Source organism: Euphorbia lathyris, chromosome 8 (assembly GCF_963576675.1).
Source record: "Euphorbia lathyris chromosome 8, ddEupLath1.1, whole genome shotgun sequence".
Lineage (NCBI taxonomy): Eukaryota > Viridiplantae > Streptophyta > Magnoliopsida > Malpighiales > Euphorbiaceae > Euphorbia > Euphorbia lathyris.
Genome location: NC_088917.1, coordinates 75,607,303 through 75,630,172, shown reverse-complemented (window position 1 = coordinate 75,630,172; position 22,870 = coordinate 75,607,303). Strand labels below are relative to the sequence as shown.

The window sequence follows — 22,870 nt, the reverse complement described above, 5'->3', positions numbered from 1 at the left end:
CACTGAGCAAGAGAAAACCAATCACCAACTCTCTTCCTCCTCCCAATGCTCCATTGAGCAAATTAGTGAGGCTGTACGTATGCTAAACTTAAGCAAGGAAGAGATGGAAACTGACCAGCTCAAGACGAACGAAATCCTGAAGTACTCTCGAGTCACTTTCAACCATGTGCGCCACTCAAATGTTCAACGTCAGTATTTTGACTCAGTTTTGCTAAAGATGTTTCATCAAGCCTTCGCCATGCTGACTGACAGTATAATTTGGGTTGGAAAGTCTCAAGCATACATCCTGAGTATGCTTAGTGCCTCGGCAATCAGGATTCCACGTTCTGTCTTGGATGAGGGTGTCCCTATTTTTTTATGGAATCAATGAAAGCACACGCAGGCTTAAGGCATTCTCTGACCGATTAACTCGTGCTGCCATCGACGACACCTTCATTCCTACTCCTCCCGATGCTGACAAAATGGGGGGAGAAAGAACAAGCTCAAAGAACTTAACATTCAGGAGAAGCATCAGGAAGTCAGCAAAAAATTCAAGGGAAAAGGAAAAGCTAAAGAGCATGATGTCCAAATTAACTACAAGAAAAAATAGTTTGACTAGATTTATTATTGTTAAACTTGTAGTCTTTCCCTTATGTATTTCTGTTGTGCTGACCCTGAATACAAAACTATGCATGCATCTATCTTTTCAAAATTTACCAATCTTGTGTGATGCTTACTTATGTTTTGTGATAAATCTTTAACGCATCTTCATTAAATCAACTGTGTTAATTGTCTACACTGCGTTATGAGTATATGCTGTGTTGATCTATAAGTTGACCTCTTTTATATGTCTTCTTAATTAAATCACTCTGAATAAAGATAAACTCAGCGCCCTCTGATATCTAAATCTTCCGCATAAACTGAGTTAAAAAGAATATGTTCCATGAGCTGACCTATTTCTGAAAACTGACCTTAGACTTACTTGATTAAACCTTGAAATGTTTACAGTAAAACTAAGTCAGTATCTCAACCCTTACGGGGGAGTAATTTGAGTAATATAAGGTCAACTATCATGGGGGAGCTCAACACTGAGTTCTTTACTAAATATTTTTGCCAACATCAAAATGGGGGAGTTTGTTGAAACACCTTTCCACATGATTTTGATTTGACAAAATTATTTAAGTAAATGATAAAAAATATTATAACACATTAAATTTAAATGCCTTGATTTATTCATACTAATGTGTTTGTTCAATGTTGAGTTTATTGTTTATAAGACATTATGATAAAGAAAATCTAAAGGCCCATAAGTGGAAATCAAGCCCAAGTCAACTAATCAAGACCACACGGCCCAAGATATCAAACGCGGTCGTTTTGCACAAAGAACAAGCTCAGCTTGAAGAAGGATCGAGAAGCCTTCTATCAATTACTTCAAGATGAAGCTGCTGAGTGGAACGACAAGAAGTATAAGACAACGACAGACAAGAACCAACTTCTAGACAAAGTATTTCTACTTTGGGTAAAGTTCAGAAGGCGCAGGAAGCTGTCTGGAAGACTTTGCCTAAAATGTCGAAACATTCTGTTTATCGGACGAAAAGCTGTCGAGCACTGTCGTAGACAGAAGATGCAAGATTCTCATTGGCCAATGACACTAAGCATGTCCAGAGTGACAACGACAGGAAGCCGTTTGCCTCCAACGGTTATTTCGAAATTCGAAATTACCGGTGCTTGAAGTGTCACTATATAAAGGCCTCTCATTTGCTTCAATCGATGTAGATCTTCAATTAGTCGAAACGTTGACCAAATTCATACTTGAAGTTCTGTGAGAAAAGCAAAGCAAAATCTTACACCAATTTCCAATCATTGTGTAAAAGTCTAGAGTGATTCCAATCATCTAAAGTGTCTTAGCAATTGTTGTTTAGGACAAACACTTTATCATTTCTAGAAGAATAGAAAGGAGAGGCTGAGTACTCGGTTATAGTACTCAGCGGTAGTTATAGGAGTGAGTAGAGGTATAGAGGAAGGTACTCTTGTATACTCAGCTTCTATTATAAAAGGTTTCGTGCTCTACCTTTAAAGAGCTCAGTAGAGAATTCAAAAATCTCAGAACGCGTTCCGAGGACTGGACGTAGGCGGAGAGGCCGAACCAGAATATGTCTACTGAGTAACATCTTTCTAACCCTTAAACTCCTTTATATATTGCTTGCTATAAAAATGACTAAGTAACGAACTCACGCTGAGTTGAGTGCACTAAGAAGCTGAGTTCAAGAATAGACTTTAAGCGTTATCTCCTGATTCAAGGAAAGAAACAGACTTAGTCACGAGTTGACTAAGCTTGTGTCTTAAAACTACTTAGCACCGCTATGTAAAAATTTTCTTAAGAAAAGAAGTCAGCCTTAATGGACAAAATTTTAAATAGTTCATATCCCCCTCCCCCTTGAAACTAACCTTGTCACATTATAAGGGACCAACACCCACAACATCCAACGATGATGAAATTCAAGATAGCCGTAAAAACTAGTTAATCGATACTCCGGCAAACCTTGTAAAGACACAGAAACATCAATGAAGTTTGAGGAAAAACGTAACAGCTTAGCAGCACCCCTTTCCCACCAAAGAAGAGTCAAACCTCCCCCACAATTGATCGGAGCCACATAAAACAAACCATCAAATGTAATCTTCCTTTTTATCATATCCATCTTAGCTTGGTTACACTTAACCTCCATCAGAAAAACAAAATCAGGGCGAAATTCAGAGATCAGGTCTAGCAAAATACGAACTGTTTGAGGGTTGCCCATGCCCCGACAGTTCCAACTAATAAAACTCATGGCCCCTTGCGAGTCTGAACATCAGAGCCCGTTTGATTAGTGTGAAATAGGATATCAGCAGCTTCCATAGACGTGCTACTCGTTTCCAGAACCTGAGCACCACTCTAAACTTTCTTCCTTTTACGTTTGACCTCAGAGATTACTAGCAGTGGATCCTCGAAATTCATGTTCTCTAGTCCTTGAATATTTTCCTTCTCTGTATCAGACACCCCAGTAATAGACCTTGGAATCATACCTTGATCAGCAACCACATCAACTGCCTTTAGTGTCTAGGAATTTAGCCTCGTCTGTTGAACTTGGAGGACCTTATCATGAGGGGCAACTAGCAAGAAGCGCAATTACGGAGGGGTCTACGATCTCCGAGTAGAGGCCCTTAACCAACTCCCATAGAGACAAACTGCATTAGTTGGATCTGAGACTTCTAGCAGTTTATCACAGAACCTCTCATGGTGTCCAATGCATCCACAAAAAACAAAAAGGTCGGGAGACTTTCGTAGCAGAATATAATCCATGAGAAAGCCCCACTTGCCTTGCCAATTTGCATCTTCCATTTTAGAGGATTCGTGACATCAATTTTAACTCTAACCCTCATATATGACCTCAATTCACCAATAAAATTATTAGGATCAACCTCCACAAACCCTTTCAGACATGTAACCCGGGGGAAGATCGAAGACCTGAACCCAAAAGCTTGTAAACCGAAACGGCACCAATAGAGGATCTTGGTCAGGAAGAATGCATTCTGTAAGTAGCAGATGTTGATCTAAGGTGCATGGCCCCGCTTTGATGACTCTGTCTCATTCCAAGGGATGGAAAAAATCAACGCGGAAAATATTGGGAGCAATATCCACTATACACAAACCCCTGGTCGATCTCCATAACTCAGTGAGCGTGTTCTTCATTATTGGAACCCTGAACGACCGAGTGTAAAATTTCCCAATAAAACTCCACCGTGGTGGACCTATCAATGTTGTCGGTGTGTCATCTAGAACCTCAAGTCGGAGCTGATTTTCTTCCTCGATGGTAACCGCATGAAAAAAGGCCGTTTCCAAATCCATAGCGCAGCAAGCAATCGAAACAGCCACAAGGAGCATGCTACAGAAAATAGGGAATCAAAGAGAAAAGGACAACAGACGCATAGAGGGTTGGAACCCTAGTCGCTTGAAATCGTATACGTGATCGTATCCCTCGTCACCTGCGAGAATTTCTTATTTTCTTACTTTTTTCTATATTTCTTATTTAATTAGGTTAGTTTTCATTTTCTTTCTGCTGGTAGTATTGGTTAGACTTTTTAATTTTGGTAGAATCCTAGTTGTGGTAGGATCATTTTGGCTAAGGATACCTTAGGTGTTTAAGAATAATTGTACCTCTGTATAAAAGGGGATTTCCCATCGATTAATAGCAGCTAGAATTTTAAATTAAAAACCAATACAGAGAGTTAAGCGATCTCTTACAAATTGCTACTGAGTTTTCAAAATAAGTTCTACGAAGAACAGGAGCAATAAGGGAAATCGAGGGATTTTTTCAGTGAACAGACTTGTGACGAGATCCTATTCACGAGCACATAACACTAGGTGGTGCATATGAGGATGTCATGTGTCATCTCGGTTAGAAATATGAGTTGTCTCATATTGACGTATCACGTATGTCATCATCCCGAAGTTTTTTAATCACTGAAATCGTTATAGTGACCTAATTGAGACAAAACTCAAAGTTAAGTGGTTTCATTGAGACAAATTGAAGTTGAGTGACCATTTTGAGATAACTATAAGTTTAATGACCAATGGTGCATTTAACCCTTAAATCATATCAGTAAACTTAATTAATATGTCATTATTTTTTATATATTACAAATAAAGTATGATTTTACACTATAATTTAAAAATATTACACTTAATTCATAAATCTTAAACCCTAAAAAAATATATCCTATACCTATAATTTATCAATTCTAATCCTTAAAATATATTAAAAATACTAATTTTACTAATTTGATATAATTCAAAATTATTAATTGACATAATTGTAGATACTTTTTTAAAAGTGAATCTGTATGTAAATTTCCCATTATAAACTAGGTCAAATTGGAGACTCATTTACATATTTAGACCAATTACCCTCATATTATATATCTAGACTATTTATTTGTGACTTTTTAAAAATACTCTTAGTATATATATTATGACTTAACCAAAATATATTATCAACCCGATGGGTCACAGTTCACGATTTTGCTTCGCAGTGGAAGAAAATGATGGTTCGTAGTTCATGATTTTGCTTCTTCTGCTAAGCAAAATTGTAAACTGTTGGTTCGTAGTTCACAATTTTGTTTCGCAGCGGAAGAAACTCCTGGTTCGCAGTTTACGATTTTGCTTCTTCTGTTAAGCAAAATCGTAAACTGCGAACTCATCGAGCTGATAAAATCTGCAAATTCGTTCGATAAAGGTGCAAACTAATTTAAAATACTCAAAACTAACATATACAAGGAAATTTATGGATCATGTATTGATGTATGAAACTGAAATTGGATTGTAAAGGATGGGAAATGGAGTGAAAAATTGGTTAAGTCGTAATATATATACTAAGGATATTTTGGGGAAGTAATTTGAAAGTGTCTAATTTGGTAAAAGATAATATAATAAGTCTAAATATGTAAACGAGCCTCCAATTTGACTCAGTTTTATAATTTTCTTTTAAAATAGGATAATATTTTTTAGTCCTCAAGTTTTCTAACAACTGTAATTGATCCCTAAACTTCAAAACTTTATAACTAACCTCATGTTATCATGTACTGGCATGTGGCATTTGAGGATTATTTTTTCCAAATAAACAAATTGAGGGGATAATTGCAATTATAGTTTACAACTTGGGGACTGAAATTATAAAAGGGATACCCTGTCGTAACAAATACCCGGTATCCCATCTCATATCTTTAGGTACCCTGTCGTAACAAATACCGGGTACCTTAACACCATATCGTAACAAATACCCGGTGTTTATTTTTCACGTGATCACAATATTCATTTTTCTCATTTCAATCGCAACCATTGAATATACTATCCTAGTTAAGCTCTTATTCTTGTAATTTTTCAGTCTTTCACTTTATCCAAAGTTTATCAACGATTTCCATTCTATCCCCAATAGGTCTCGATCTAAAAACCATTCATGTCCTTACAACCATCAATATCAAATTCAATTCATTCACGTCACCGCAATCATCATAAATATCAACCATCAATATCAAATTCAATTCATTCACGTCACCGCAATCACCATAAATATAAAGTATACATGTCAAACATATAAATCAAATCAATAAGCAATTATAGCAACAAACATACAATTAAAGGTATTGTACATTTAATTAACCACCTCTATCGGAAAAAGCAAGCGATGATAATCTATCTTCGAATTAATACATGTAACCGCAAATGTAGAATAAACCCTCCCTTTTCTTCTTATGTTCTGCGGTTTCCTTTTTCTCCCCAACAAACAGATTTTATAAAGCATATATATACATAGAGAAAGAAGTCTAACCTAATTATAATTCTTTTTGTTTTTATTTAAATAAATATTACTCTCTTTTTAATAAATATATATATATAGAGGAGGGCTCTTGTGAGAACCCTTTCTTAGGTGAGGACACTTGCTTAGGTGAGAACCACCTAAAACTACGTAGTTTTGAGTCTAAAAATTAAAAAAAAATGCTACTGCCACAGGGGTTTGAACCTTGGACCATTTGTTTACACTCCTTATTACTTACCACTAAGCTAATTACTTTTCTTGTGTGTTATGTCGCGCGCTGATTAATATACCACTGCACTTCTAGCTTCTATTGTTTAATATTTGACGCATGCACTTATTAATATCGATTAAATGTGCATTATAATGAATTATTAATAGAAAAAAAAGAAACGTGCATAATAATTAATTATTAATAGAAAAAAAATCCAAGAACATGCTCTAATTTCTTATTTATTTAATTCCTCCATATTTTTGTAATTTATGTTTTAAAATGTTAAGGACGATGTTCTAAATATTATTTAATATTTGACGCATGCACTTATTAATATCGATTAAATATGCATAATAATGAATTATTAATAGAAAAAAAAAGAAATATGCATAATAATGAATTATTAATAGAAAAAAAAGAAATATGCATAATAATGAATTATTAATAGAAAAAAATATAAGAACATGCTCTAATTTTTTATTTAATTCCTCTATATTTTTGTAATTTATGTTATATAAGAAAATATATGTTATGTTTTTTCGAACATGGGTTATAAATTATATTATAGAACAAACACGAACTATAAAGTTTAGAACGTACGATATATTTTTTAGAACATACGTTATGTTTTTTTAGAACATGTGTTATGTTTTTTCGAACATGAGTTATAAATTATATTATAAAACAAATGAAAAAACGATCCAGATATTTACTGATTTTTTTAAAACATTATACTTAATTTTTGGAACATAAACTATAAACTTTAGAACATGTGTTATGTTTTTTAGAACATGCGTTACGTTTTTTCGAACATGAGTTATAAATTATATTATATAACAAATGCAAAAATGATCGAGATATTTACTGATTTTTTTAAACATTATACTTAATTTGGAGAACATAAATTATAAAGTTTAGAATTATGTAACATTATTTAGAATTCCGTCCTTAACATTTAAAAACATAAATTACAAAAAATATAGAGGAATTAAATAAATAAAAAATTGGAGCATGTTTTTGGATTTTTTTGTTCTATTAATAATTCGTTATTATGCACATTTCTTTTTTTTCTATTAATAATTTATTATTATGCACATTTAATCGATATTTAATAAGTGCATATGTTTAATATTAAACAATAGAAGCTACATGGATAATGGTATATTAATCAGCGCGCTCCATAATGGATAAGGAAAACAATTGTTGTTTAAAAAAACAGTAAATATATGAACCATTTTTGCATTTGTTCTATAATATAATTTATAACTCATATTCTAAATAACATAACGTATGTTCTAAAGTTTATAGTTTGTGCTCCAAAAATTAAGTATAATGTTCTAAAAAAATCAGTAGATATCTGGATTGTTTTTTCATTTGTTCCAAAAATATAATTTATAACTCATGTTCGAAAAAACATAACACATGTTCTAAAAAACATAACGTATGTTCTAAAGTTTGTAGTTTGTGTTCCAAAAATTAAGTATAATGTTCTAAAAAAATCAGTAGATATTTGGATCGTTTTTTCATTTTTTCCAAAAATATAATTTATAACTCATGTTCGAAAAAACATAACACATGTTCTAAAAAACATAACGTATGTTCTAAAAAATATGTCGTACGTTCTAAACTTCATAGTTCGCGTTTTAAAAGTTAAAATATATGTTGTTTCAAAAAAAAAAGTTAAATTATATGTTATAACGTATGTTTAAAAAAATATATTTTCTTATATAACATAAATTACAAAATATAAAGGAATTAAATAAATAAGAAATTGGAGCATGTTCTTGAATTTTTTCTATTAATAATTCATTATTATGAACATTTTTTTTCTATTAATAATTCATTATTATGCACATTTCTTTTTTTTCTATTAATAATTCATTATTATGCATATTTAATCAATATTAATAAGTGCATGTGTCAAATATTAAACAATGAAAACTACAGTGCGATGGTATATTAATCAGCGCGGCACATATTACACAAGGAAAGTAATTGGTTCAGTGGTAAGTAATTTGGAGTGTAAATAAGTGGTCCAAGGTTTGAACCCCAATGGTAGCAGCGTTTTTTGTTTAATTTTTAGACTCAAAACTACGTAGTTTTAGTGGTTCTCACCTAAGAAAGTATCCTCACCTAAGAGGAGGTTCTCACTTGATCCCTCCCCTATATATATATATATATATATATATATATATATATATATATTTGTGTAACATTTTAATACAAACACATATACACTTGAACATTAATATACGGTATACTCTAAAACAAATTAATTTACTATGGTTATTTCATATTGAATTAATAAATATATAATAATATTTTCTTTTATTAAATTAATAAACCTTAATTAATTATTTTAGAATTGTATTTACATGTATGAATATAGTAAAAAAAGAAATTTACGGGCGTTATAGCTTGAACTAGCAGATGGGAATCGGATTCCATAACCACGTTGGGCCAGTTTTGACGTTTATCTAACTCAAAGCCTCGTGACACGACATTAGTTCTGTAACTAAGGCTTTATTAGGACCAGCCACTTCACCGTTATAACAGGCAAAATTTTTATCAATCAAGTCACGAGCTATTACACAAAAACCAACAACTTCGTCTTCAGTAAAAGGAGCCGCGTCAAAGTTAACTTTGATTGTACATTTTAAATTTAGATTGCTGAAGTTAGCCACCAAACTGCTAAAAATATCAACAGAGATTACATTTTTGTGAATATTTAACCCATAATTACAATTTGATATTCTACATCAAATATAAACTATATTTACAATTTACAATTGTAGATTAAAGATTAATAAGCTTTACAAAACTTGTAAATACCAAAAATCGTTTAAAAATAGAGCGTATAATGTAAAAAGTGTACATATATCTCCTCTTATAACAAGTTATGATCAAAAGTTTGCTAATTTTTATAGAATTTTTTAGCCAAATTGAAAATGTCCCTAGTTAGCTCATGTGATGGACCAAATAAGAAGAAAATGTAAATGTGTGCTAGTGAATTGTTCAAGTTTGCACCTTATTCTCAGTTTTAAAAAAAAAAAAATTTGTCCAATAATTCTCAAATAAGAAGAAAAACGTTAAAATTTAATCCTTATCCGAAACACTATATATAAAAGGCTTAATAGGTACCCAATCCCCTAAACTTGTAACTTTTTTCACATAACCTCCTCAACTTAGGGGGCAACCTCTCAACCCCTCAACTCTCCAAAAACATCACATACAGCCCCTTACACCCCTATATTCGGTTAAAATATTGACCCGTGTGAAAAACGCGCTTAACTGTTGACCACACCAATGTCACGTGTCAATTTTTTTATTAAAATTTTCCATTGTGACCCATGCTCGGCGACCAAGCCCATTTGTACTCGGCGAGCAACTACCAAAGATGGATTTCGTTCAAAATTCTTATGCCAGAATCTCAACTCGAATAAACTCATAACACTCCAATTCAACCAGAAGACCCAATCTGACTATGAGGCGACATTGAGCACTATAAATATGAGTTAAAACTATATTGAAGGACAATTTTTAGACAAGTGTTGTTTTGAATATACAAGTTATGTAAGTGATTTTGTATATTCACTTGGAACAAAATCACTTGGATACATAATCACTTGGAACATCGACAACACTTCGCATACAATAATCACTTGGAACAAAATCACTCGAAATCCATCTCTGGTAGTTGTTTGACGAGCACAAATGGGCTTGCTCGCCGAGCAGAGGTCTCAATGGAAAATTTTAATAAAAAAACGACACATGACATTGGTGTGGTCAACAGTCAAGCGCGTTTTCTACACGGGTCAATATTTTGACCGAACATAAGGGTGTAAGGGGTTGTATGTGATGTTTTTGGAGAGTTGAGGGGGTTGAGAGGTTGTCCTCTAAGTTGAGGGGACCAGATGAAAAAAAGTTACAAATTTATTAAGCCTATATAAAAAATCTAACTACAAAAAGCAAAATCAAATTAGTTTTTTTAAGATCAATGAATCTCGAGCTGGTGTGGATAAGAAATGTGTGATTGAAGTGATTAATTTATCAAATTTAGTTGATTTGAAGCCTCCTTTTATATATATTCCCCTTAGAGCAAGTTATGATGAAAAAGAGTTAGGAATAATTTCGACAATATATTTCACTAGTTTCCATTTGGGTTGTCCCCGAATAAACATAACATATGTGAAGAGTCAGAATCTAATACCAGTTATATACCAATATATCCATAATTACGATTTGATATTCTACATCAAATATAAACTACATTTATAATTTAAAATTGTTGATTAAAGATTAATAAGCTTTATAAAATTTGTAAATACCAAAAATCACTTAAAATAGAGCGTATAATGTGAAAAGTATACATATATCTCCCCTCATAACAAGTTATGATGAAAAGTCTGTTAACTTTTATAGAAATTCTTAGCCAAGTTGAAAATGTCACTAGTTAGCTCATCTACCATATCAAAATAAGAAGAAAATGTGGGTGTGTGAATTGTCCAAGTTTGCACCTTATTCTTAGATAAGCATAGGAAACAAAATTGTCCAAGAATTCTCAAATAAGAAAAAACACGTTAAGATTTGACACTCATCCGAAACACTATATAAAAAATTCCAACTACAAAAAGAAAGAATCAAATCAAAGGTAAATAAGTTTTTAAGAACGGGTGTTTCTTAAAACCAATGAATTGCAACTGGTGTGCATAAAAAATGTGTGATTGGAGTGATTAATTTATCTGATTTAGTTGACTTGAAGTCTCTCTTTATATATATTTCCGTTAGAGCAAGTTATAATGAAAATGGTTTAGGAATAATTTTCGGCAATATATTCCACTAGCTTCTATTTGGGTTGTCCCCGAACAAACACAACATATGTGAAGTTGTAACAGCCTAGTTCATGTGGACATCGTTTGCTTTAGCCTAAGTCGCACTTCATAGGCCTACAGGTTTAAAAAGCATATATGTATATTAGAAATACATCCCTGATATAGCTCAGTGAGTCTTTTTTTATCCATATTATCTTCCTTTAGAGTCATTACTTAAAGTCGTTACTTGCTCAAGCATTTCACCCTAATGCCACCCTCTCACCCCAATACCACCCTCTCAAGACCAACTTGATACATACCAACCGACTTTCATTCGATACATCCTCGAATAAGCACATTGTACGTGGAAAGTGAAATCCAATACTAATTGTAACAACTCATTCCAATAATATATAAATATTGTTCACTTTGGTCAAAGTCCTATTTCTTAGATTTCAAGTAATGCGTAATGTATTAGAAGTAAAACTTACTAAAGCTCAATTTCCTTTTCAAATATGGAATTCATTTCATTTTCCAGACTCATTACCCATGTCTTCCACCCGAATTGTATTCTTTAGATTTAAGGTTTCAAAACTTTTTTACATATATTAAAAAAAATATCTGATTATTATAATTCAATCTCTCTTTCTCTTCATTTCATTTCAAATGTAAGATTAAGTTCAATTTTGCCCATACCATCATCTTTTTGGAGTCGTTCACTACTCCGATCTTTCACTCCTACTCCTACGTCACTTTTTAAAGATTGAGTATTAACTTTCACACCTAATTCAAACCCAAACTAGTACATCATACTCGATTCATGATTGGACTGGATCTTCTCAAGGCCCAATTCTCCCTGGAACTTTTATTCGGAGCTTGGATTTGTATTTTTTATTTTCTTATATAAATACCATTAAAATGTGAATTGCAATATCTAAAATAATCATATAAAATGATTAAATATAAATATAAACATATTTTTATTTGTAACATAGATCTTTGAAAATGTATTAAAAAAAATCTCAATGCCAATATCATTAAAAGAACTGAAACAAGCAAAACATAATGTCAATAAGTAATATTATAAACCAAAAACTATGAAACAATATCCTTAAAATCTTCAACGAAATGCAATAGAAATCTAAAATATATAATATAGAATAATTAATAAATAAAAAATATTAGATATAGAATATTAAAATATTCTAATAGTTGGTACAATAAAAATTTGTACTATCAAATGATATCGGAGGGCTTCGCAGTTATTGTGGAAATTCCATTTTCCCGACGATTAGTATCTTCTTTAGAAAGGCCTCAACTCTATTAAGCTATTCAGTAATTCCTTTTGGTTATCACTTTGTTTTAACTGATCTAAATATTGGTGTTTTTTTTATGGATTGCCATTTCAAGGGGTTCTCAAGAATCTGTTTTCCTTTTATAAGGGCTAATAAAATCATTTATTTTGGCTTTTTGACCCCATATTGTAGGGTGGATCTCGAAAGATATGAAAGACCTCCCTCCCTCGACGAAAGTCCGATTGTTGGGAATAACGTATGAAAGTCATGTATAAATAAATTAAACAAAAATATTCAGAAATAATAGAAATATTTCTCCAAAACTCATACAACAAAAGAAAAAGCTTTTATTATTATTATTATTATTTCAACCTCGTCCAAACAGCCCCTAAACGGCAAAAAAAACAGTTAGTAGGCCAAAAAACTGAGAATGGGAAAATCAAAACAAATTCTAGATTTTAAACCCCTAATGGTCCAGTCGACCTTGTTTTTACACAATAATTCAGCTTCAGTTTGTGATCTTTAGGCCTTAAGCCCCAAAACTTTGACACTTCAAATTTAGCTTGCTGAAGTCAGCCTAAACCACCAACAGATACTACATTTTTGTGAATATTTAACATATCAAATTAAAATGTAAAAGATAAGACAAATTGAAGTTTAGCTTTCATCAAATAAAAAATTGCAAACTAAACATTTGGCCAAGAATAGGGATAAAAAAAAATGTTGATTTTCATTGTCAATAAAAGAAACAAGAATCTCTAAAAAATAAATAAGCTTTACAAAATTTGTAAATACCAAAAATCACTTGAAAATATGGCGTATAATATGAATTTTTTTTACTTAAAATTGATGGGAAAAAATTACTTAAAATATAGCACAGTATCTGTTATGGAAAACCAGCAAATAACATTAAAAAAGGCTTAATACATCAAATGAATCCTGGACGTAATCCGGTCACTTAGATTTACAAAGTATCTAATTAGCTTCTAAATTTGCTAGTGACATGATTAACACTCCAAATCTATAATAGAATTTGAACAAATTAAAACGTAAAACAATTTAAAACCGTTTTCAAAGACCAAGAGATTTTCATAAACAAATTCAAGTGACTAATAGCTCACTTTAAACAAATTCAGATAACAATAAGAGACCGATAAATCACTTTAAACAAATTCGAATAACGATAAGACAACATTAAACAAGTTAAAAAAGGCTAACAAGATAGTTTATAGGTTAAAAAAAAAATCTATTTTTAGACTAAGTTTGGGAGAGAGCAATAGATTTATGAAAACAAGTTGAGAAAAGAGAACTGGCAGGTCACTTTAGATGATTGAAAAGGAAAAGGTATTAAACAAGTTCAAGGAGCTAAAGAGACAATTCAAGGGAGCGATAGATTTTTCAAGCCAAGTTCAACTGCCAACCGCCAAGCTAACTGAGCCATTTCTCAACTCTAAAGTCACTATTTGATGTATTTTTTTCTGAATTGAAGCATATAAGGTGACAACACATTTCATTTATACTGAAAATCATCTATCCTGAAAACCAAGTTGTCTAGTTATCAAATAAAAAACATCTAAGAACATAGACATAGGCCTCAAACCAAATGTAATACTCCCAACTTAAAAAGAGCAAAATAAAATCATGATCCCACAAATCTTAAATAAGGGTTTTTTTTCAGCTAAAAAGGAAAACATTTGTCTCCCAATCAAAAAAGGAAATCTATTGATTTCTCAGTACCGTCCGATTCCCCAAACTCTGATGACACCGTCCGTATAACCAGAGAACAAGGTGCTTCCATCTGCATTCCAGCTCAAGCTTGTGCAGTAGATGTTCTGCAAAATCAATCCAAGTTTCAAGCGGTTAATAACATTACCATTACTCAATTGTAGAACAAGAAAATGCAACTGATCAAGCACAAGATAAAAGTAATTATCCGAAAGTTATAACAGCTAAACTCATCCAAGTATCAAACTAAATTAAATTAGAACATTCAACACATTGACAACTAGGGCAACACAAATAAGTGCTTGTTCTCATCATTCGCAAACATGGAGAGATTGTAATTCATCAAATAAAGAGCTATCAATTTTTGACACGACGATACAATTTACATAGACAACAAGCCTTGACAAAACATATTTGACCCAATTATCATTTTTGTTGCATTAATTTCATACATACAAACTTTCTTCTTCTTTTTTTGGCACTAATATCATATATAATATAATCATGTGATATATTGCACCTCCATTTTGACACCCTTAATGTGATAGCAGTCAACCAAAAGATGCACTAAATAGACATGAAAAGGAGCTGCTAACAAAGCAATTCATGAGAAGCCAACAAAATTAGCTTTATATTCAAATATCACCAGCTCCCAAGTTAAAATTTCCAAGCAGAAACATAGTTAAGGCTATATATCAGTAGCCATAAGTGATGAATTAAGCACAGTGATCCACAAAAAAGATGCAATATACATTTGAAACTACAGAAGAACAATACCAAAATAACATTAGTCACATTACAGAGAATAATTTGTATCTTTAACAACTAAACAAACCAAAACATTTCATGCTCGTTTCCCATTAGCCTGCAGAGGATTATAACACAAGTATATTGAAAGCAAGAACCTTCACAGCCAATAAGAAACAGAACACAACACATGAAATTATTCTCAAAAGCATACATAAATTAGAAAAATCATAACAGAAATTTCTCAAAATTCATAGAAACAGAGCTCAATTAGCGAATATAGATTAACAAAAATAAACACATAAGGGAAATACAAGTGTAAAAGTTCAAATATACCTTCTTCTTGTTGCCAGAAGAAGCTGCGGCTCCTTCAGCCTCAGCTTTGAGATCCACCTTCAAGTCCTCCACAATACTCTTGCTCTCAAGATCCCAGATCTTAATACTTTGTTCAGTAGCAGCACAAAGCCAGTACCTGTTAGGACTAAAGCACAGAGCATTAATAACTGCTCCAGCATCAAGACTGTAAAGCCTCTTTCCTTCTGCCAAATCCCACAACAGAATAACTCCGTCTTTCCCTCCACTGGCGCACAATGAACCATCAGGCGAAACAGCAACAGTGTTCACATATCCATTATGCCCAGCCAATGTGCATCTCAGCTTGCAATTAGTCAAATTCCAAACCTTCACTGTTTTGTCCCACGAAGCAGAAACAATTGTTGGCTGGAGCGTGTTAGGGCTAAATCGGACACAACTCACCCAATCGCTGTGAGCATCACCGTCTTGGATTGTGTATTTGCACTCACCAAGAGTATTCCATAGCTTAATCGTACGGTCACGGGAAGCAGACACGATCTGACGGTTATCGATGGAGAAAGCGACTGACAAGACATCCTTGGTGTGACCGACGAAACGGCGGGCGGAAACGCCGGCAGCGAGATCCCAAAGACGGAGCTCGCCGTCCCAGGAGCCCGAGAGAGCGAACTGACCATCGGAGGACAGAACAACATCCTGGACGAAGTGGGAATGGCCGGTGAGACGGCGGCGGGCAACACCGTAGGTCTTTTCCTCCTTGGTTAGATTCCAGAGGATGATGGATTTGTCACGGGAGGCACTGACAATCATGTCGGAATTGTCAATAGGTGTCGCAATAGCAGTCACCTGATCGGTGTGAGACCTCATTGTGCCGCGAAGAACCAATCCATCCGCCATTGTTGAGAGAAAATATGGAATAGAAGCAGAAGAGACGGCGCAGAGATTGTAGAGGGAAGAAGAAAGATGATATACAGAGAGAGCGGGATTAGGGTTTATAAGCTTACAACTAATTTATACTACCAATTACCAAAAATAAATTTTGAAGAATATATCATAATTTCTTCAAAAAAAAAAAAAAATTCATAAACAACCATAATTTATAAATTCCAAATGCAATTCATAGATTCTAAAAAATATATATTAATTTCTAAACCCTAATTTTTACTAATTCTTAATCATGATTAGTTTAAAATAATTCAAATTATTACTTTATAAAATTGTAAACAATTTTTTAAAATTGAATTTATATATAAATTTTTTTAGGGTTTCAAAGATTTTGATAATAGAAACAAGACTTTGTTCTTTTTTACTAAAATTAACTGAACTGAACTTAATTCTACTGGAACTGAAATAATAATATAATCTTTTAAAAATAACCATAACTAAAATAAAAGGTTTATAAAAATAATAATGGTTCTAATAATAATAATAATAATAAAATTATAATTATAATAACTAATGATTAGAGGAATGCCGAGATCTTTGGAGAAGAAACTATTGCTAATCCTAATATGTTGGATTTCTTTTTTAAAAAGATTTGTTCAATTGTTGATAGCTTCAAATAGGATATTTTTGCTAGATCTATCCAGAGGAATGTTGTTCATCTCTTTGGCTGGAGCAAGTCTGGGGAAGGGGTGATGAAGTTGAATATTGATAGTTCTTGTCTAAATGACAGTAGAATTGCTGCGGGAGGGGTTCTGAAGGATGCTGGTGGTGCTTGGGTGTCTGGGTTTGCTCAGAATCTAGGTATGAGATCTTCCTTTTTTGCTGAGCTGTGGGGGATCTCTTCTGGCCTCAGGCTTGCTAAAAATTTGGACTTGAAGAAGCTGATTGTGGAATCTAATAACCTGAAAACTATCAGAATGATCTCGGATAATAATGCTATGTGTTCAAAAAAACCAGAATCTTATTAAAGAGATCAGAATGGTTCGTTCTTCCATTGATATCATCAATTTTTGCCATATCTTCAGGGAACAGAACCGAGTGGCGGACCGTCTTGCTGAGGAGGGCCATAAGAGGATGCTGGGAGTCTCAATCTTCTATTCACCTCCTGAGTTCCTTTCTTCTTTCCTTTTAGATGATGTTGTGGGGGTTAGCTTTCCTAGGCTAATCCCGAGTTAGGTTTTGGGCTGTTTTTTTTTTTCTTGTTTTTCCTTTCCTTTCCTATCAAAAATAAATAAATTATTAAAATGAATTAAACTAAATTAAAGAGATTGAGTAACAAATTACAGGCCTGAGTCATCAATATTTTTTTGGATTTCTCCGGTAAGCATATACTTAGATGATTGCAAAACTAAAAAATTAGAATGTTTAAAATATTTTTAATGCTAATTGTTATTATAATGATCAAATTTAAAGTAGCTAAAAAAATTAGAATTGTTTAAAATATTTTTAATATTAATTGTTATTATAATGATCAAATTTAAAGTGATTTATATGTTTGGTTTTTTTATGAAAATGATTATAACTTAGATGAATAAATAATGGGGTTAATTAGAAGTATATGTCATGTGGTTACATAGATTTACAAATAGGTACATGTGATATTTTTTTTACGAACGCAATTTTGTGGTTGTAAAATTTTGAATTTTTTCCATTTTGCCAAATTTGATCGATAACGATTTCAAAATGAAAATTTTCAAAAATTAAAGTTATTTAGTATCATATTTACTACGGAACCATATTTTTTATTTTTCAAAATCATCATTTTTTTTAATTTTATCTCTCTAAACATTAACTTTCTCTCTTATAAAATAAACAACACCTAAATGACCTCAAACTTAAAAAATTAAAGAATTAAAGTTGCTTAAAATATCATTTAACTCTTAAAAAAATTCAGTTCGAGATCGTTATCGTCCAAATTCTAACAAAACGAAGTCAAATGTAAAATTTTGCAAACCAGAGAGCTGCGTTTGTAAAAATAATACTACAAGTACCCATCTGCAAATCGACGAAACCACAATAAGAAATTAAAACCTCACAAGATCTACATAGAGACTAAAATGACTTTAAAGAGTAAAAAAAAAAAGACTCATAAAAATGTATAAAAACACAAAAAAAAACAATAAAATATATACTTCTCGTAAATTAAAATCCATATAAAAACAATTGCAAGCAAATCTTTAGTATTTAGGTCATTCTGAACATTCCGGGTTGAATTTTTTTTTTATGAAGCCACATAGATCTATTGATCCACGGAAAATGTCACAATGCTAATAGAGGAAATTACATAGAAAATCAAGTTTAAACTTTATTTTACATTTAAATAATTCCTACATTTTTGTTTTATCATTCCGTACTTTTATTTTTTATTTTGTCAAATTCATATCTCTTTTTTTATTATTAAAAGAACCATAATTTTGAAAAAGAAAAATGAAATACTGTGTCACAAAAAAAACTAATAAATTTGATAAAGTAATAATCTCTTTTTTGAGTATGAAGTAATTGTAAATATTTACTTATTCATGAATTCTATGTAATTCACTCATGTTAATATGGGTAAATCAGTTGTTATTTATCAAACTCTCTTCTCATTTATGAATTTTGTCATAACTCATTAGTAACATTATAAACATACAAACATACGTGGAAAACAAAATTAAAAATATATTATCTATTGTACGAGTTTCACAAAAAAAAAAATCAAAATATTTCATCGAATTATAAATATTAATCTCCAATTCTATTATTAAATTACAGAAAATATGAAATTTTTTTTTAAAATAAACATTGATACAGGATAAAGAATAAAATATATGTAATCGCTCTTGATTATGAGTAAAATTACGTCATTTTAAATGTTAAGAGTTAAATTGCTCCTTACTGTAAACACTATAAATATTTTTCCACCTTATCCAAAAGGTGGACAAATACAATTGTCTTATTTTTAGTGATAAAGCATGATAGATAAGAAGACAGTACAATTCGTTATTGTTATTATCATCATTTTTTTGAAATCGGTTCCTTGCCCAACCCTTACATATAGGAGAAAATTTACACTACTTCAAAATTAATACACCCGACAAATGAAAATCATTTTATCTACCACTACATGAAAAATGATTAGTATAGTAGGAAAAGTTTATACATGTAGTATGAATTGATTAGTTGATAGTATTACTCTAGAATTACTCTATAATTTTCCTACATATAATGCCACCCTCTTAAGTTCGAGTCATTGGAAGCCCACAAACAAGCTTCTATCTTATTCAAATCAATTTTGATATTAGTGGTAAAAACTCAACTAGGAGAATTTCTACAATGACCAGGTACAATGGACCCAACCAATAAAAAAAGAGAATCATACTATATCATTGGGAAATGATTGGTGCTACAATGACCAGGTACAATGGACCCAACCAATAAAAAAAGAGAATCATACTATATCATTAGGAAATGATTGGTGTAAGGAAAGAAAATACAAATTGTCACGTTTCTATTGATAAGGTCCAATAGACTGGAACTATAGTAAAATTTCTCTCCTTACTTCGCCACGCTCACGCTTAATACAATCATGGTGTTAATTCCATATATATCACTTGCACAATTGGTGACTCTATAATTCATTCTGCACTGCTACATTTTTGTGAATATTTACCATGTCAAATTAATATATAAAAGCTAAATTTTACCAAAAATTTAAGTTTAGTTTCACCATATCAAAATTCAATGACATTGATCGTCTGATTCCACTTAAAATAATTTATTGCCATCTAGTAATATTTATCCTTTAATTTGATTAAATTGATTCATCACATTTAGACCCATTCGGTTTACCTATTCAAAATTTTATTGTCTCATGTTTAGACTTGAAAGAAACAGACACTTAGTAAAGTTAAGATGGCAATAAATTATATATTCAGCCTAAAAGAGACATTTTAAACTAGCAAATCCATGGAACACTCGAAAACAAATATACCAATAACTATCAGTTGTTCTAAATTAAATCTGAAAACATCTATTTTGAAAACCAACTTGTCTACTTATCAAATAAAAAACATCTAAATATGTGATCCAAAAACAGACATAGGACTCAAAGCCAAAATGTAATAAAAAGAGCACAACAAAATCATGATCAGACAAATCTTAAATAAGGTTTCTTTTCAGCTAAGGAAAACATTTGTTATCAAAAAACGATTACTTAATAGCGTCCGATTCCCCAAACTCGGATGACACCATCTGTATAACCAGAGAACAAGGTGCTTCCATCTGCATTCCAGCTCAAACTTGTGCAGTAGATGTTCTGCAAAATCAATCCAACATTCAAGCGCTTGATAATAACATAACCATAACTCAATTGTAGAACAAGAAAATGCATCTGATCAAGCTCAAGATAGAAGTAACAATCCTAAACTCATCTAATTATGTGAAATGGCATACAAATTTGCACAAGTATCATATTAAAATCAATTTGAACATTCAACACATTGACCCAATAGGGCAACACAAATAAGTGCTTGTTCTCATCATTCACAATCGCGCAGAACTTGTAATTCATCACATAAAGAGCTATCGATTTACATTAATGAAACAGAGCGATAATTGTGTCAAACAGCTTGTTTTAATTCATCAGATAAAGAGCTATCAATTTACAATTTACATCTCTTTATCTGATGAATTACAATAAGCTGTTTGACCCAATTATCACTTTTATTAGGTTAATATTGTATACAATCACGTTGTATATGACATGACAAGATAACCCATTTTGACACACTTAATGCGATAGCATAGCTGACAAGTAAAAAGACATTAAAAAAAGAGCTGCAAACAAAGACTGCAACCGGTGAAAACAAAAGAATTCATGACAAGTCAACAAAATTAGCTTAATCCCTAAATGTCACGAGCTACCAAGTTAACATTTCCAAGCAGAAGTGTAGTTGTAGTATATCAGTAGACATAACTGATGCTCTGAAGCATAGTGAATCATAATAAAGTTGCAATGCAAGCTACATTAGAAACTGCAGAAAACCAGTACCAAAAGAACATTACTGACATCACCACAACTAAATGAACAAAAACATCTCATGCTTGTTCTCCATTAGCCTACATATTACATACAACACAGATATTATGAAAGCAATACAATTCACAGCCAATGACAAACAGCACACAAACACATGAAATAATTATCAAATAACATAAATTTGATAAACCGGAATGGAAATTTCTCAACATCATATAAACAAAGCTCATTTAGCCAACATATATTAACCAAAACTAACAGACATATATACAACACACATAGTATAAGTTTACAAGTACAAATATACCTTCGTCTTGTTGCCAGAAGAAGCCGCAGTGCCTTCAGCCTCGGCTTTGAGATCCACCTTCAAGTCCTCCACAATACTCTTGCTCTCAAGATCCCAGATCTTGATACTGTGTTCAGTAGCAGCACAAAGCCAGTACCTGTTAGGACTAAAGCACAAAGCATTAATAACTGCTCCAGCATCAAGACTGTAAAGCCTCTTTCCTTCTGCCAAATCCCACAACAGAATAACTCCGTCTTTCCCTCCACTGGCGCACAAAGAACCATCAGGGGAAACAGCAACAGTGTTCACATATCCATTATGTCCAGCCAATGTGCACCTCAGCTTGCAATTAGTCAAATTCCAAACCTTCACTGTTTTATCCCACGAAGCAGAAACAATTGTTGGCTGGAGCGTGTTAGGGCTAAATCGGACACAACTCACCCAATCGCTGTGAGCATCACCATCCTGGATTGTGTATTTGCACTCACCAAGAGTATTCCATAGCTTAATCGTGCGGTCGCGGGAAGCAGACACGATCTGACGGTTATCGATGGAGAAAGCAACCGATAAGACATCCTTGGTGTGACCGACGAATCGGCGGGCGGAGACGCCGGCAGCGAGATCCCAAAGACGGAGCTCGCCGTCCCAGGAGCCAGATAGAGCAAACTGACCATCGGAGGAAAGAACAACATCCTGAACAAAGTGAGAATGCCCGGTGAGACGGCGGTGGGCAACACCGTAGGTCTTGTCCTCCTTCGTTAGATGCCAGACGATGACGGATTTGTCACGCGAAGAACTGACAATCATATCGGAATTGTCAATAGGTGTCGCAATAGCTGTCACTTGATCGGTGTGAGACCTCATTGTGCCGCGAAGAACCAATCCATCCGCCATTTTTGAGAGAAAATATGGAACAGAAGCAGAAGATACGGCGCAGAGAGTAGAGAGGGGAGAAAGAAAGGCGATATATATATAGAGAGGGATTAGGGTTTAGGTCTGAGCTTTTCAATTGAAAATTATAACTTTTTTTTTTAGAAAATATATAATTTTTGATTCATGGTAAACATTATATCTCGAAATGTATTTAAAAATTTAGGGATAAATTGTAAAAAAAATTATTACTCCTAACATTTATAGGTAATTTTATCTCTAACGATAGCCGTTAAGAATAATTTTACTGAGAGCG

General features: G+C 32.5%; 2 protein-coding genes across 2 annotated transcripts; both read right to left on the bottom strand.

Annotated features, from left to right (window-relative positions):
• Positions 1-14,132: 14,132 nt before the first annotated feature.
• Positions 14,133-16,431, bottom strand: LOC136202758 (small ribosomal subunit protein RACK1). The gene is made up of 2 exons (XM_065993611.1): positions 15,458-16,431; positions 14,133-14,481 (listed from the first exon to the last, which is right to left on the bottom strand). Exons 1-2 carry the CDS (start codon positions 16,328-16,330, stop codon positions 14,380-14,382), a joined length of 975 nt encoding a protein of 324 aa, XP_065849683.1. The 5' UTR covers positions 16,331-16,431; the 3' UTR covers positions 14,133-14,379.
• A 3,892-nt stretch (positions 16,432-20,323) lies between these two features.
• Positions 20,324-22,638, bottom strand: LOC136202661 (small ribosomal subunit protein RACK1-like). The gene is made up of 2 exons (XM_065993420.1): positions 21,706-22,638; positions 20,324-20,675 (listed from the first exon to the last, which is right to left on the bottom strand). Exons 1-2 carry the CDS (start codon positions 22,576-22,578, stop codon positions 20,574-20,576), a joined length of 975 nt encoding a protein of 324 aa, XP_065849492.1. The 5' UTR covers positions 22,579-22,638; the 3' UTR covers positions 20,324-20,573.
• Between the last annotated feature and the right edge of the window lie 232 nt (positions 22,639-22,870).

Bases quoted from the DNA above. Each gene is read 5' to 3' on its own strand.
- LOC136202758 (XM_065993611.1), bottom strand. From the start codon at position 16,330: ATGGCGGATGGATTGGTTCTTCGCGGCACAATGAGGTCTCACACCGAT. The intron at 14,482-15,457 runs GTATATTTGAAC...TTGATTTTGCAG, and splicing joins CTTCTGGCAACAAGAAGAAG to AACATCTACTGCACAAGCTT.
- LOC136202661 (XM_065993420.1), bottom strand. From the start codon at position 22,578: ATGGCGGATGGATTGGTTCTTCGCGGCACAATGAGGTCTCACACCGAT. The intron at 20,676-21,705 runs GTATATTTGTAC...TTGATTTTGCAG, and splicing joins CTTCTGGCAACAAGACGAAG to AACATCTACTGCACAAGTTT.